General features: G+C 46.4%; 2 protein-coding genes across 2 annotated transcripts in view; one reads left to right on the forward strand and one right to left on the reverse strand.

Annotated features, from left to right (window-relative positions):
- The window catches only part of FTSJ3 (FtsJ RNA 2'-O-methyltransferase 3), a 177,047-nt gene that overhangs the window by 39,988 nt on the left and 124,559 nt on the right, over window positions 1-12,500 (forward strand). The gene's annotated exons all lie outside the window — the stretch shown is intronic.
- The window catches only part of TMX2 (thioredoxin related transmembrane protein 2), a 37,806-nt gene that overhangs the window by 13,778 nt on the left and 11,528 nt on the right, over window positions 1-12,500 (reverse strand). The window contains exons 2-4 of the mRNA XM_082266754.1: window positions 9,165-9,225; window positions 6,119-6,232; window positions 2,108-2,184 (exon numbers count right to left, since the gene is read on the reverse strand). Of these exons, the coding sequence (XP_082122880.1) occupies window positions 2,108-2,184; window positions 6,119-6,232; window positions 9,165-9,225 (252 nt within the window). The remainder of the gene's footprint in view (window positions 1-2,107; window positions 2,185-6,118; window positions 6,233-9,164; window positions 9,226-12,500) is intronic.

A 12,500-nucleotide genomic window follows, 5' to 3' on the forward strand; every position in this document is an offset into this window, starting at 1 on the left:
GTTGATTAAACTCCTGGGATATTGATCTGTTCAGTTAAGTAGCAAAGGGGGTTGTTAATCAGTTTCAGATGCTTTGGTGTTAATGAAATTAGCAACAGGGGCACTAGATGGGAAATGAGAGGACCTACAAAACAGGAATGATTTTACAGGTGGAGGCCACTGAAATGTTTTCCCTACTCCTCTTTTCTGACTGTTTTTCACTAGTTTTGCATTTGGCTAGGGTCAGTGTCACTACTGGTAGCATGAGCCAATACCTGGACCCTATAGAGGTTGCACAGGCAGTCCAACTCCTCCAGGATGGCACATCAATACATGCCATTGCCAGGTTTGCTGTGTCTCCCAGCACAGTCTTAAGAGCATGGAGGAGATTCCAGGAGACAGGCAGTTACTCTAGGAGAGCTGGACAGGGCTGTAGAAGGTCCTTAACCCACCAGCAGGCCTGGCATCTGTGCCTTTGTGCCAGGAGGAACAGGATGAGCACTGCCAGAGCCCTACAAAATTACCTCCAGCAGGCCACTGTTGTGAATGTCTCTGACCAAACAATCAGAAGCAGACTTCATGAGGGTGGCTTGAGTAATAGGCCTTGTGCTCACTGCATGGCAAAGGAGTGCGATTGGCATTTGCTATTGAACACCAGAATAGGCAGGTCCGCCACTGGCGCCCTGTGCTTCTCTCAGATAAGAGCAGGTTCACCCTGAGTACATGTGACAGACGTGAAAGAGTCTGGAGAAGCCATAGAGAACATTATGCTGCCTGTAACATTGTTCAGCATGACCGGTTTGGTGGTGGGTCAGTGATGGTCTGGGGAGGCGTATCCATGGAGAGATGCACAGATCTCTACAGGCTAGACAATGGCACCCTGACTGCCATTAGGTATCGGGATGAAATTCTTGGACCCATTGTCAGACCCTATGCTGGTGCAGTGGGTTCTGGGTTCCTCCTGGTGCACAACCATGCCCAGGCCCATGTGGTGAGAGTATGCATGCCCGGTCCCAAGTGGTGAGAGTATGCAGCCAGTTCCTGGAGGATGACGGATTTGATACCATTGAATGGCCCCCACACTCGACTGACATAAATCTAATAGAACACCTTTGGGACATTACGTTTTGGTCCATCTGACGGCACCAGGGTGCACCTCAGTCTGTTCAGAAGCTCAATGATGCCCTGGTCCAGATCTGGGAGGAAATACTCCAGGACACCATCCGTCATCTCATTAGGAGCATGCCCCGACGTTGTCAGGCATACATACAAGCACTTGCTAATAACCTATTGCAATATAAGTGTATGAATTTAGGTTAGGTGAATAATAGATAATAAATAAATATAGAATAAATAAATATGGAAAATTCAATAAATAGTGATACTGTGACAAATATGTGTGTGCAATTTAATAATAGTGGGAAATAAAGTCCAACAAAATTGCAAATATAACAGTCTTTCCAAAGTATTAGTTGAATCAAGTGCTTCGTGCTCAATATTCAAAAGTTTGTGACTTTCTTGGTGTGGGTTCCTTTTTCCAGTGGCATATGGTAAAATTGAATCACTTACCAGAGATAGTGGGTCTTATGTGCTGTACAGCACTAAGACCAGATACGCTTGGAGGCCTTCCAGGCCAATAATAGGGGGTCCCCTGTGCCGCTCATGGTGGGGTGCAGGTTAGATCCCTCCTCACCTGGATTCACTCCTCAGGGTGTGGGGTCAGGGTTATGCAGAGAAATAATATGCTCCAAATGGTGTAATACGTTTTTGTTAAAAGGTTTATTTTCCAAATGGGGTATACATTCAATAAGATGGCTCCAAGATTCCCGACAACCGCTTACTAGCAGAGTGGCGAGTGGAGTGTTCCAGCTTGCGTTCCACTGTGCGGTACGTCCCAAGACTGACGCGTTTCGTCACTTCCTGTGACGTTATCAAAAGGTACATACATAGATAGATAGATAGATAGATAGATAGATAGATATATCCAGCATGAGATTTTTTTCCCCATTGAGATCTGTGTTCTTTGAATTTTTTTGAGTATATCTAATATATATATATATATATATATATATATATATATACATACATATACATATACACACACACAAACAATATGAATCGACTTTACCTCTATTGTTTTGTCATTGAAATACTTGATATGTTCAGGACCCATATACAGCGGAGGCTTACATGTCATGAGAAAAACTACAAAAAGATAGAGGGAGAAAAAAAAAAAAAAGAAAAAAAACGTAAAGAATACGGAACATTGCATATCTGAAAGAATACACTATGAATGTAGAGGTTAAAGTGTTACTAAACCCACGACGGTTATACTTACTGTTGAACATAAGGGGTTAATCCGCCCCTTCTTCCACAGTCCCAAATCCATCATCTCCTGATAGAACAGATCCTTGGAGGCACTCTGCACATGCTCAGTTTGGTGCATATTGCTACAGAGTTTTTTTTTTTTTTTGGGGGGGGGGGGGGGGTGCATGTGATCAGCACTGTCCAGACAGGGTCAGGGGTCATTCAGCCTCATAGGACAGTCAGAGTAGAATGAAAACTCCTCTTACAACCTTTAACCAGTGCTGTGCCATAGTGTTATATACTGCTGATGAGAAAAGCTATTTAGCAGTTTATATTTACTAAAATAATCGCACTTCCATGTTCTGTGTACTGTAGGAGACCAAATATAGTCAATGCAGGCTTCTGGGTTTAGTCACACTTTAACAATAACAGTGGTAGCAGTTCAGGGACTAAATGTAGTTCCCCTTTACCCAAACTGAACACAAATATCCTTTCACCCACCCATCCATGCAAAGTAGGGGTGTTGAAAATAATCGTTGCATCGATGCATTGCGATGCGGCCTTAAACTATTCAAATACGATGCTGAGGAAGGATCGATGCACGGGCGACGTCATCCCAGCTTCCCCCCGCCTCTCCCAGGACAGCCCTGCCGGCTGCCAGTGCACTCAAAAGTTAAAACAAATTAGTGTCAGTGACTCAGTTTCAGGGACCATTCCTAGTAAGGGTTATTGTAAACTGATGCTTGATTGATTACCTTATTATCTTCCGATCTTTTCATTGCCGTCAGTCTCGTGCATGAGACTGACGGCCGAGACTGATGGTGATGAAAAGATCAAGAGATAATAAGGTGATCAGGCATCAGTTTACATTAACCCTTACTAGGAAGTATCCCTGAAACTAAGTCATTGACACTAATTTGTTTTAACTTTTGAGTGCACTGGCAGCTGGAAGGGCTGTCCTGTGAAGTGCAGGGGGGGGGGGGGGGGATTTGGGGAGGCTGCTATATAATGTAAATTGGCTGTGTAATGTCAATGGGGGGGGGCTGTGTAATGTCAATGGGGGGGGGCTGTGTAATGTCAAGGGGGGGGGGGGGCTGTGTAATGTCAATGCGAGGCTGTGTAATGTCAATGCGAGGCTGTGGGCAGTAATCGTGATGCATCGATAATCGTTCACATGAGAATCGTAATCGAATCGTGAGACCAGCGAAGATGTGCAGCCCTATTGCAAAGTGCAATATCCAACTTCTGGAAGGTTCCCAAAAATGCTTTAACCACCAATAATAAAAAAAAAATCATCAAATGTCTATTCTGTGCTTGAAAAGGTCCAAAGAGACCCTGTCCCTTAGCCACTCAGGGCAAAGTATCGAAGGAGCAGCAGGAAAGCGCTGGCATGGGGAGTATCAATGAGTCCGGAGGAGATGTTCGCAAATACATCTTGGTGACTTTACTCTGAATGAAAAAGGTGACAGTGTCTCTTTAAGGAATCTCCCATGCAATTTATTAGTAGCCTTAACCTGGTACACTCAGAACAGCGAGCCATTTGATTACTGATAAAGGTGTTCAGGGCATGGCATGCATTCCCTATATCTGGTCTCCCACAGGACCTTGCATTCACTATATCTGGTCTCCCACAGGACCTTGCATTCACTATATCTGGTCTCCCACAGGACCTTGCATTCACTATATCTGGTCTCCCACAGGAGCCTGCATTCCCTATATCTGATCTCCCACAGGACCCTGCATTCACTAGATCTGGTCTCCCACAGCACCTTGCATTCACTATATCTGGTCTCCCACAGGACCTTGCATTCACTATATCTGGTCTCCCACAGGACCTTGCATTCACTATATCTGGTCTCCCACAGGAGCCTGCATTCCCTATATCTGATCTCCCACAGGACCCTGCATTCCCTATATCTGGTCTCCCACAGGACCTTGCATTCACTATATCTGGTCTCCCACAGGACCTTGCACTCACTATATCTGGTCTCCCACAGGAGCCTGCATTCACTATATCTGATCTCCCACAGGAGCCTGCATTCCCTATATCTGGTCTCCCACAGGACCTTGCATTCACTATATCTGGTCTCCCACAGGACCTTGCATTCACTATATCTGGTCTCCCACAGGACCTTGCATTCACTATATCTGGTCTCCCACAGGACCTTGCATTCACTATATCTGGTCTCCCACAGGACCTTGCATTCACTATATCTGGTCTCCCACAGGACCTTGCATTCACTATATCTGGTCTCCCACAGGAGCCTGCATTCCCTATATCTGGTCTCCCACAGGAGCCTGCATTCCCTATATCTGGTCTCCCACAGGAGCCTGCATTCCCTATATCTGGTCTCCCACAGGAGCCTGCATTCCCTATATCTGGTCTCCCACAGGAGCCTGCATTCCCTATATCTGGTCTCCCACAGGAGCCTGCATTCCCTATATCTGGTCTCCCACAGGAGCCTGCATTCACTATATCTGGTCTCCCACAGGACTTTGCATTCACTATATCTGGTCTCCCACAGGAGCCTGCATTCACTATATCTGGTCTCCCACAGGACTTTGCATTCACTATATCTGGTCGCCCACAGGACTTTGCATTCACTATATCTGGTCTCCCACAGGACCCTGCCTTGACTATATCTGGTCTCCCACAGGAGCCTGCATTCACTATATCTGGTCTCCCACAGGAGCCTGCATTCACTATATCTGGTCTCCCCAGGAGCCTGCATTCACTATATCTGGTCTCCCCAGGAGCCTGCATTCACTATATCTGGTCTCCCACAGGAGCCTGCATTCACTATATCTGGTCTCCCACAGGAGCCTGCATTCACTATATCTGGTCTCCCACAGGAGCCTGCATTCACTATATCTGGTCGCCCACAGGACTTTGCATTCACTATATCTGGTCTCCCACAGGACCCTGCCTTGACTATATCTGGTCTCCCACAGGACCCTGCCTTGACTATATCTGGTCTCCCACAGGACCCTGCCTTGACTATATCTGGTCTCCCCAGGAGCCTGCATTCACTATATCTGGTCTCCCACAGCACCTTGCATTCACTTTATCTGGTCTCCCACAGCACCTTGCATTCACTTTATCTGGTCTCCCACAGCACCTTGCATACTTTATCTGGTCTCCCACAGCACCTTGCATTCACTTTATCTGGTCTCCCACAGCACATTGCATTCACTTTATCTGGTCTCCCACAGCACCTTGCATTCACTATATCTGGTCTCCCACAGCACCTTACATTCACTATATCTGCTCCCCCGCAGTACACAGAACATGAAAATGCAATGATTTTAGTAAATATAAACTGCTAAATACCTTTTCCCATCCGCAGTTAGAGCAGCCTTGTGACTTCTATCAGTGTCAAGCCAGGCACTGGTTAAAGCTTGTAGGAGAAGTTTCCTGACTGTCCTATGAAACTGCAGGAACCCTGACCCTCTGTCTGGACAGTGCTGATTGGCCCTGAGCTAATTAAATGCACTCTACCAAAAAAAAAAAAGAAAAGAAAAAAAACAAACAAAACAACTTTCTACCAATACACTCCAAACTGAGCATGTGCAGCCTGACTTTCCTGTTATCAGGAGACAGTGGAAGACAGGATCAAACAGCCTCTTTACACATTGCCGAGGATTAACCCCTTAGGTTCCACAGCGAGTATAACATCTTACTTACTCTGCTAGATTCTGTGCTTATTTCATGTTCCAATGTACTGAGCACGAAAAGTGAGACATCACAGTAAGATGGAATTTCAAAAAGGCAAACCCCAGAGGTGCCCACTTACATAAATGGAAATACCCCCCCCAAAGTCAAAGCACTCACCTAGGCACAGCGTGACATACAGCAACCCCATACGCAGGTCCAAGCGGAAGAACAAAATGGTATTGGCAACCTTACTGAACATGAAGATGTTCCCAAGATGCTGTTCAATTGTAACTGAAATCAGAATGGCGGAGAAATAAAAGTCAATAGCGCAACATCTGCAAGTAAAAAGAGGCAAGAGTAACTCCCTGAAAAGCAAGAGGGATCGCTTTTCAGAGAAGTGTAGGTGTGGCAACAGGCAGTCAAGAGGGGGTACTGCCTTCTCCTGAATGCCCAAGTTCTTTTTTTATTTTAGATCTAAATATTTTTATTGATTTTGTAAGAAAAAGTTACAAAAAGGTACATATAAGCTATGACCAAGGAACAAGAAAACATGGTACATTTCAAAACAGTTGACATGGCCTTCAGGGTAATAAAGCTGTGGCATAAACATCAGAAAAACAGTGCAATCGCCCCATGGTGACCGAATCAGTGCCGGCCGGCCCGGGCCCCGCCCCCATAGGAAGATACTGCGCCCCGAGGGCGAGAGTGGCCCCCCAACCCCCAGCGTAGAAGAAATCCAAGTTGAGACCGCACTCAAGGTTTTTTGATGAAATCAATAAGTTTCTTTATTCTTCATAGATAAAGCAGACAGACAGTGTACAAACAGACGTGTCGGGTTGACGCGTTTCACAATGCTGTAGATTGCTTACTCATAACCCATAACGTGGTTATGAGTAAGCGATCGACAGCATCATGAAACGCGTCAACCCGACACGTCTGTTTGTACACTGTCTGTCTGCTTTATCTATGAGGAATAAAGAAACTTATTGATTTCATCAAAAAACCTTGTGTGGTCTCAACTTGGATTTCTTCTACTCTTGGATGACGGATCTGACCTGCACCAGGTTCTGAGCATACACCTGAGCGGCTTCCTTTCTGTTTGTCCCCCAACCCCCAGCACATATAAACCATAACTAGACTCGGAGGTGTCCACTATCAGCAATGTAGCAGAGGTGCCACTTGTATGTCAAGTATAAGTAATGACCGCAATATGCGGTGGGCAGAGGACCAACAGTGGTCCAAGAACGTCCCACGTCTATGTAGAAAACCTTTTAGAAGAGAAAAAAGAAAAGTAAGGATAGAAGAAGGAAGGAGAAAGAAGAGCTGTAGAAAGTCGGTGTCCAGGTCTGAGAGGTAGAGGGTTGGGGAATTGCAAACAAACAAGATACTCGATACCGTTAAGTGGTGGCTTCCCCTCTGGTCATAGGGAGCCGGTTCTTTTTTATTTTAAAGGCCGAACTGAGTTTTCCAACAGGAATAACCACAGCACAACCACAGGACCAGCATTTGGCTCACAGTTGTGGCACGGCCCATTCATTTGAATAGGTTTGTGTTTGGTGGCAGGGCTGCCCACTGATTGTGTCAGGGGGGTATCATTTTTGTCTCTAGGTGTCTTAGAACTAGGGTTGCCACTTCATCCCTTTAATCCAGGACACATTAATTAATTACACAGGTTCTGGGGCTGATTAACCACTTCCCTACTGTGCACTTAAACCCCCTTCCCATCCAGGCCAATTTTCAGCTTTCAGCGCTGTCACACTTTGAATGACAATTGCGCGGTCATGCTACGCTGTACCCATATGAAATTTTTATCATTTTTTTTCACACAAATAGAGCTTTCTTTTGGTGGTATGTAATCACCTCTAGGTTTTTTATTTTTTACAAAAAAAAAAAGAATAAAGACAGAAAATTTTGAAAAAAAAAGTTTCTTATTTTCTGCGAGTAAATTTTGAAAATACATTTTTCTCCTTCACTGATGTGCGCTGATGAGGCGGCACTGATAGGCTGCACTGATGAGGTGGCACTTATGGGCACTGATGAGGTGGCACTTATGGGCACTGATGAGGAGGTACTAATATGCCGCACTGATGAGCGCTGATAGGCGGCACTGATAGGCGGCACTGCTGGGCACTGAGAGGTGGCACTGCTGGGCACTGAGAGGTGGCACTGCTGGGCACTGAGAGGCGGCACTGCTGGGCACTGAGAGGCGGCACTGATGGGCACTGGCGGATGGCACTGGACACTGACTGGCGGCACCATCAGTGCCCACACTCAGTGCCCATAGTGCTGCCAGTCAGTGCCTAGATGAGCAGGCACCGATGGGCACTGACTGGCAGCACTATGGCCACTGATTGTGGGCATTGATGGGGGCACTGATGGCGGGCACTGTGGGCACTGATGGGGGGGCACTGTGTGTATGTTTTTACCTTTTAGTAATCAGGGCACTGGTGATCGGTGCCCTGATTACATGTCTCTGTGTCCCCGGTGCTGTGAGGCTCCCCCTCCTTCCTCACACTGCAGGCTCCGTGTGAGGAAGGAGCGCCGGCGATGAGAGATGATCTCATATGTTTACATATGAGATCATCGCTCATTGGAAGGCCCGATCACATGGTGAATGGCCGCTGTGATTGGCCATTCACCACGATCTGTGATCGGCCGTGTCCTAGGGACACGGCCGACACAGATTTTCCCCGCTGCGCGCTCGGGGGGCGTGTCACTGGGAGGCCGTTTAAAAACGGCCTCCCGAAAATTCAAGTCCGCGCTGCAGCCGTATATAGGCTGTAGCGCGGATGGGGGGAGGTTAAGGTGGTAATTACACTCACTTTGTGCATTATATCAGCCCCAGAACCTGTGTGATTAATGTGTGTCCTGGATTAAAAGGGAAGAGGTGGCAACCCTGCTTAGAACCCAGAAGATTGTGGACATCTCATGGAGAAGATGTACTGTGGGGGACAACTGTGCGTCCCCATTACAGAGATTCACTCTCTCGAATTGTCCTGTTCATCAGTCAAAAAAAAATAAAAAATAAAAAAAAATTTAAAATTAATAAAATAAATTAATAAATAAATAGCCATGAGTGAAGTTTTATATCCACAGATCAATGACTCTTTTACGTAAAGTCAGGGCTACAGGCACAGAACATGGGTGGTGCTAGGGGGTTGTAGATTGAGCACAAGCAAGGCATTGTGTGATAAGGACATACTACCTTACACATGACACTTACTGCTTCGTCTGTTCTTCATCATAACAATGGCGCTGAGGAACATCAAGATCTCAACTTCTCTCTGGCAAAAAAAAATAAAAAAAAAGTCAGAACATGAGAGAACATTCTTTAAATATGTACAGAAAAAAAAAGAAAAGGGAGGACAGGCTGTAGACTCTAGTGCAAGGGCGCTCAACCTGTGGCCCTCAAAGCATGGGTGTCCGCAGGTAGGGGCAAATGCCCCCCCCCCTGGAATCTCAACTTTCCCTTAAAGTGGCTGTTAAGCCACTTTGTACCATCCTGTCTGGTTTGTTTAATAATCATGTGTGCCCCTGTGTCTGTTTTAAAAAAAATAAGCCGTTTACCAATTTTTATAGTGCCGAGCGCCGCTCATGTGGCCCGACGGCTCTCTCCCTTCCCCGTCTGACAGCTACCTGCCACGGGCGGGCCAAGTATTCCTTGCTGACGTCAGTCGGGAGGGGAGAAGGAGGGGGGGGGGAAGAGGAGGAGAGAGGTGGTGGGTCATGTGAGTGGCGCTCTTAAAACTTTTTATAAAAACACAGACACAGGGGCACACAGGATTATTAAACAGACTGTAGACAGGATATGAAACTTTAAATTAAACTACAGCAGCAGGAGGGGAGGGTGCAGGAACTGACACAGGAGCAGACAGTCAGGGAAGGAGGGGGAGAGAGGACAGGAGAGCTGCAGATGATGGAGACACATAAACTGACCACGGTGTCAGGGCTCAGCAGCCATGGTATATGGTGGTCAGTTTACAGAGGGGAGGACATAGCCAGGCAGGATCAGCCAGGTATTTTAGGAGATAGAAGGGGCCAAATTACACAGCACAAGCACTGTGATGTATAACAAGCTTTAACCACTTGCCGACTGCCTAACGCCGATCTACGTCGGCAGTCAGCCCCTCACAGGCAAAGTGACGTAGGGCTACGTCACCAGCTTGTGAGGGTCTAGGGAGCGAGCGCGCTCCCCCGGAGGCGCGCTCCCGCGTGGTCACGGACCTCCCCGCGCGTGTGACCGGCGGACCCGATGTCCGCCGGTCACTCGGCGATCGGCGGGGGAGAGGGAGAATGTCAGGCAGCTTGTGTAAACAAGCCACCTGTCATTCTCCTTGCTGTTAGGATACTGATCACTCGGATCTAGTATGTAGATCCGTTGATCAGTGTCCATACAGCTCAAGCCCCAGCCAATCACAGTAGAAAGCACGCCCCTAGGGATACACAGCCCCTCCCTCCCAAATAAAGTTAACCCCTTCACTACCAGTGTATTTTTACAGTAACAGTGCATATATATAGCACCGATTACTGTAGAAATGTCACTGGTAACCCCAAAAGTGTCAAAAATGTCAGTCAAGGGTCCGATCTGTCCGCCCCAATGTCGCAGTACCGCAAAAAAAAAAAAAAAAAAAAAAAAAAAAAAATATCGCAGATCGCCGCCATTACACGTTAAAAAAAAAAAAAAAACAACAAAAATGACAGAAATCTTTCCCTTTGTTAGTAAACGCGATAACTTTTGCGCAAACCAATCAAAATACGCTTTTTGCGATTTTTTTTACCAAACATAGGTAGCATAAAACAAATTGGCCGAAAAAGTAAAAAAATTTTGATTTTTAAATTTTTTTTTGGGGAATTTCATATAAAGAAAAATGTGAAAAATATTGCTATTTTTGCAAAATTGACGCTCTTTTTTTGTTTTTAGCGCGTGATCAAAAAAAAAAAAAAAAAAAATCGCACAGGTGATCAAATACCACCAAAAGAAAGCTGTTTGTGGGAAAAAAAGGACGCCAAATTCGTTTAGGTACAGCGTCGCACGACCGCGCAATTGTCCGTTAAAGTCACGCAGTGCCGAATCGCAAAATACCCCCTGGTCGGAATGGGGGTAAAATCTTCCGGGGCTTAAGTGGTTAAGGGAACAGGATACATTTTTTTTTTTTTTTTTTAGATTAACAAATTCTTTAAAAATAAATGCTGCCGTTTGCCCTTAATTACTTAAATACTGAAAATAAGTATAATAAATAAGCCCCTCCCCTTCATTACATTGTTGAAAAGCGGCAGAGCATGGGTGACCTTAAAATTATGCCCCCCCCCCCCCTGAAAAAAGTTCTGCGGATGCCCTTGCCTCAGAGCTCTCTGATGTGGCCCTCAACCTCAAACCAAGGAAATGCATGCCCATGCTCTGGGATGGTGGGTTGGCAGGCCCAGATCATGATCAACGGGTTGCCACTGCCATCCCAAAGCATCAGAGTACATGAATCCGGCACTGGCAGTGGAGGGAGCAGGAGCCACTAAAGACAATGCTTCCTCTGTAGCGCCGGCTCCTGTCCCAGGCGGAGTGATACCAAGTGCACGTCGTCTGGGACCTTTCTAGCAGCCTGGAGAGCTCTGCCAGCAGAAGCTGGAAGGAGGAAAAGGATAGTGTATTGAAGGACGCATACACTGCACTTTTGCAATGGGCATATTATGCTGCTTTCACCCTGATCCACAGGTGCAGTGCATTTTTCTGTTGCATCACTTCCTTTCTTTTGTCCCTCTCTGCTGCACTACATGTCCACCCTATGGATACCTTCTTTACTCTGCTATCATCTACACATGATGCAACCATTTATTCACTATTCCATTATATTTACATGTATATAAATTGGTTTTAGTCAGCGTTTATGGAAATTAGGGGACATCTTCCCACACACATACGGGACACCCACCCCCCACTTGTTCCCCATTGTTGGCTGCACTTTGGTCTCACGCCTCCAGCTCCCGGACCAGGCCCTCCTTTCAGCCACCCGACGGTAGTACCGGTTTTTCAACCCGGCTCAGCCGATGTGCGAGTATGGATGCCTCATCAGGGTCCTTTATGAGTATATCTCATTGGTTACCATCAGGCATACTCTCATATTGATATCATGTTTTTAATAGACATATATAGGTGCATCTACTCCTGAAGAAGTGAGCTGCGTCTCACGAAACGCGTTGAGGTCTAAGATGCTTTCATACCATCATGCAACGTCAATTGTTATTTACAAACATGTATACTATCATGTACTCCATGATTGACTGATCTGGCTCATGTATATGTATTTTATGATGATTTTTTACTCTTAAAGCGGAGTTCCAGCCTAAACACACACTCACCTGTCCAACGGTCCAGCGATGCGGCCGCCCGAAGCCTCGCTCTTCTCCCTCTCTGTCTGCGGCGCCAGCATCACTGGTGTGGGCACACGCTATGACAGTTTTCGGCTTCACAACCGGGTAGGCACTGCGCATGCGCGAGTTGCGCTACGCGTCGTGATTGGCCGGCAATCTTCTGGGACCTCTGACATGTCCCAGAAGATTGCAGGGA

The sequence above is a fragment of the Pelophylax lessonae genome, assembly GCF_965119305.1.
Source record: "Pelophylax lessonae genome assembly, chromosome: 9".
Taxonomy (NCBI): Eukaryota; Metazoa; Chordata; class Amphibia; order Anura; family Ranidae; genus Pelophylax; species Pelophylax lessonae.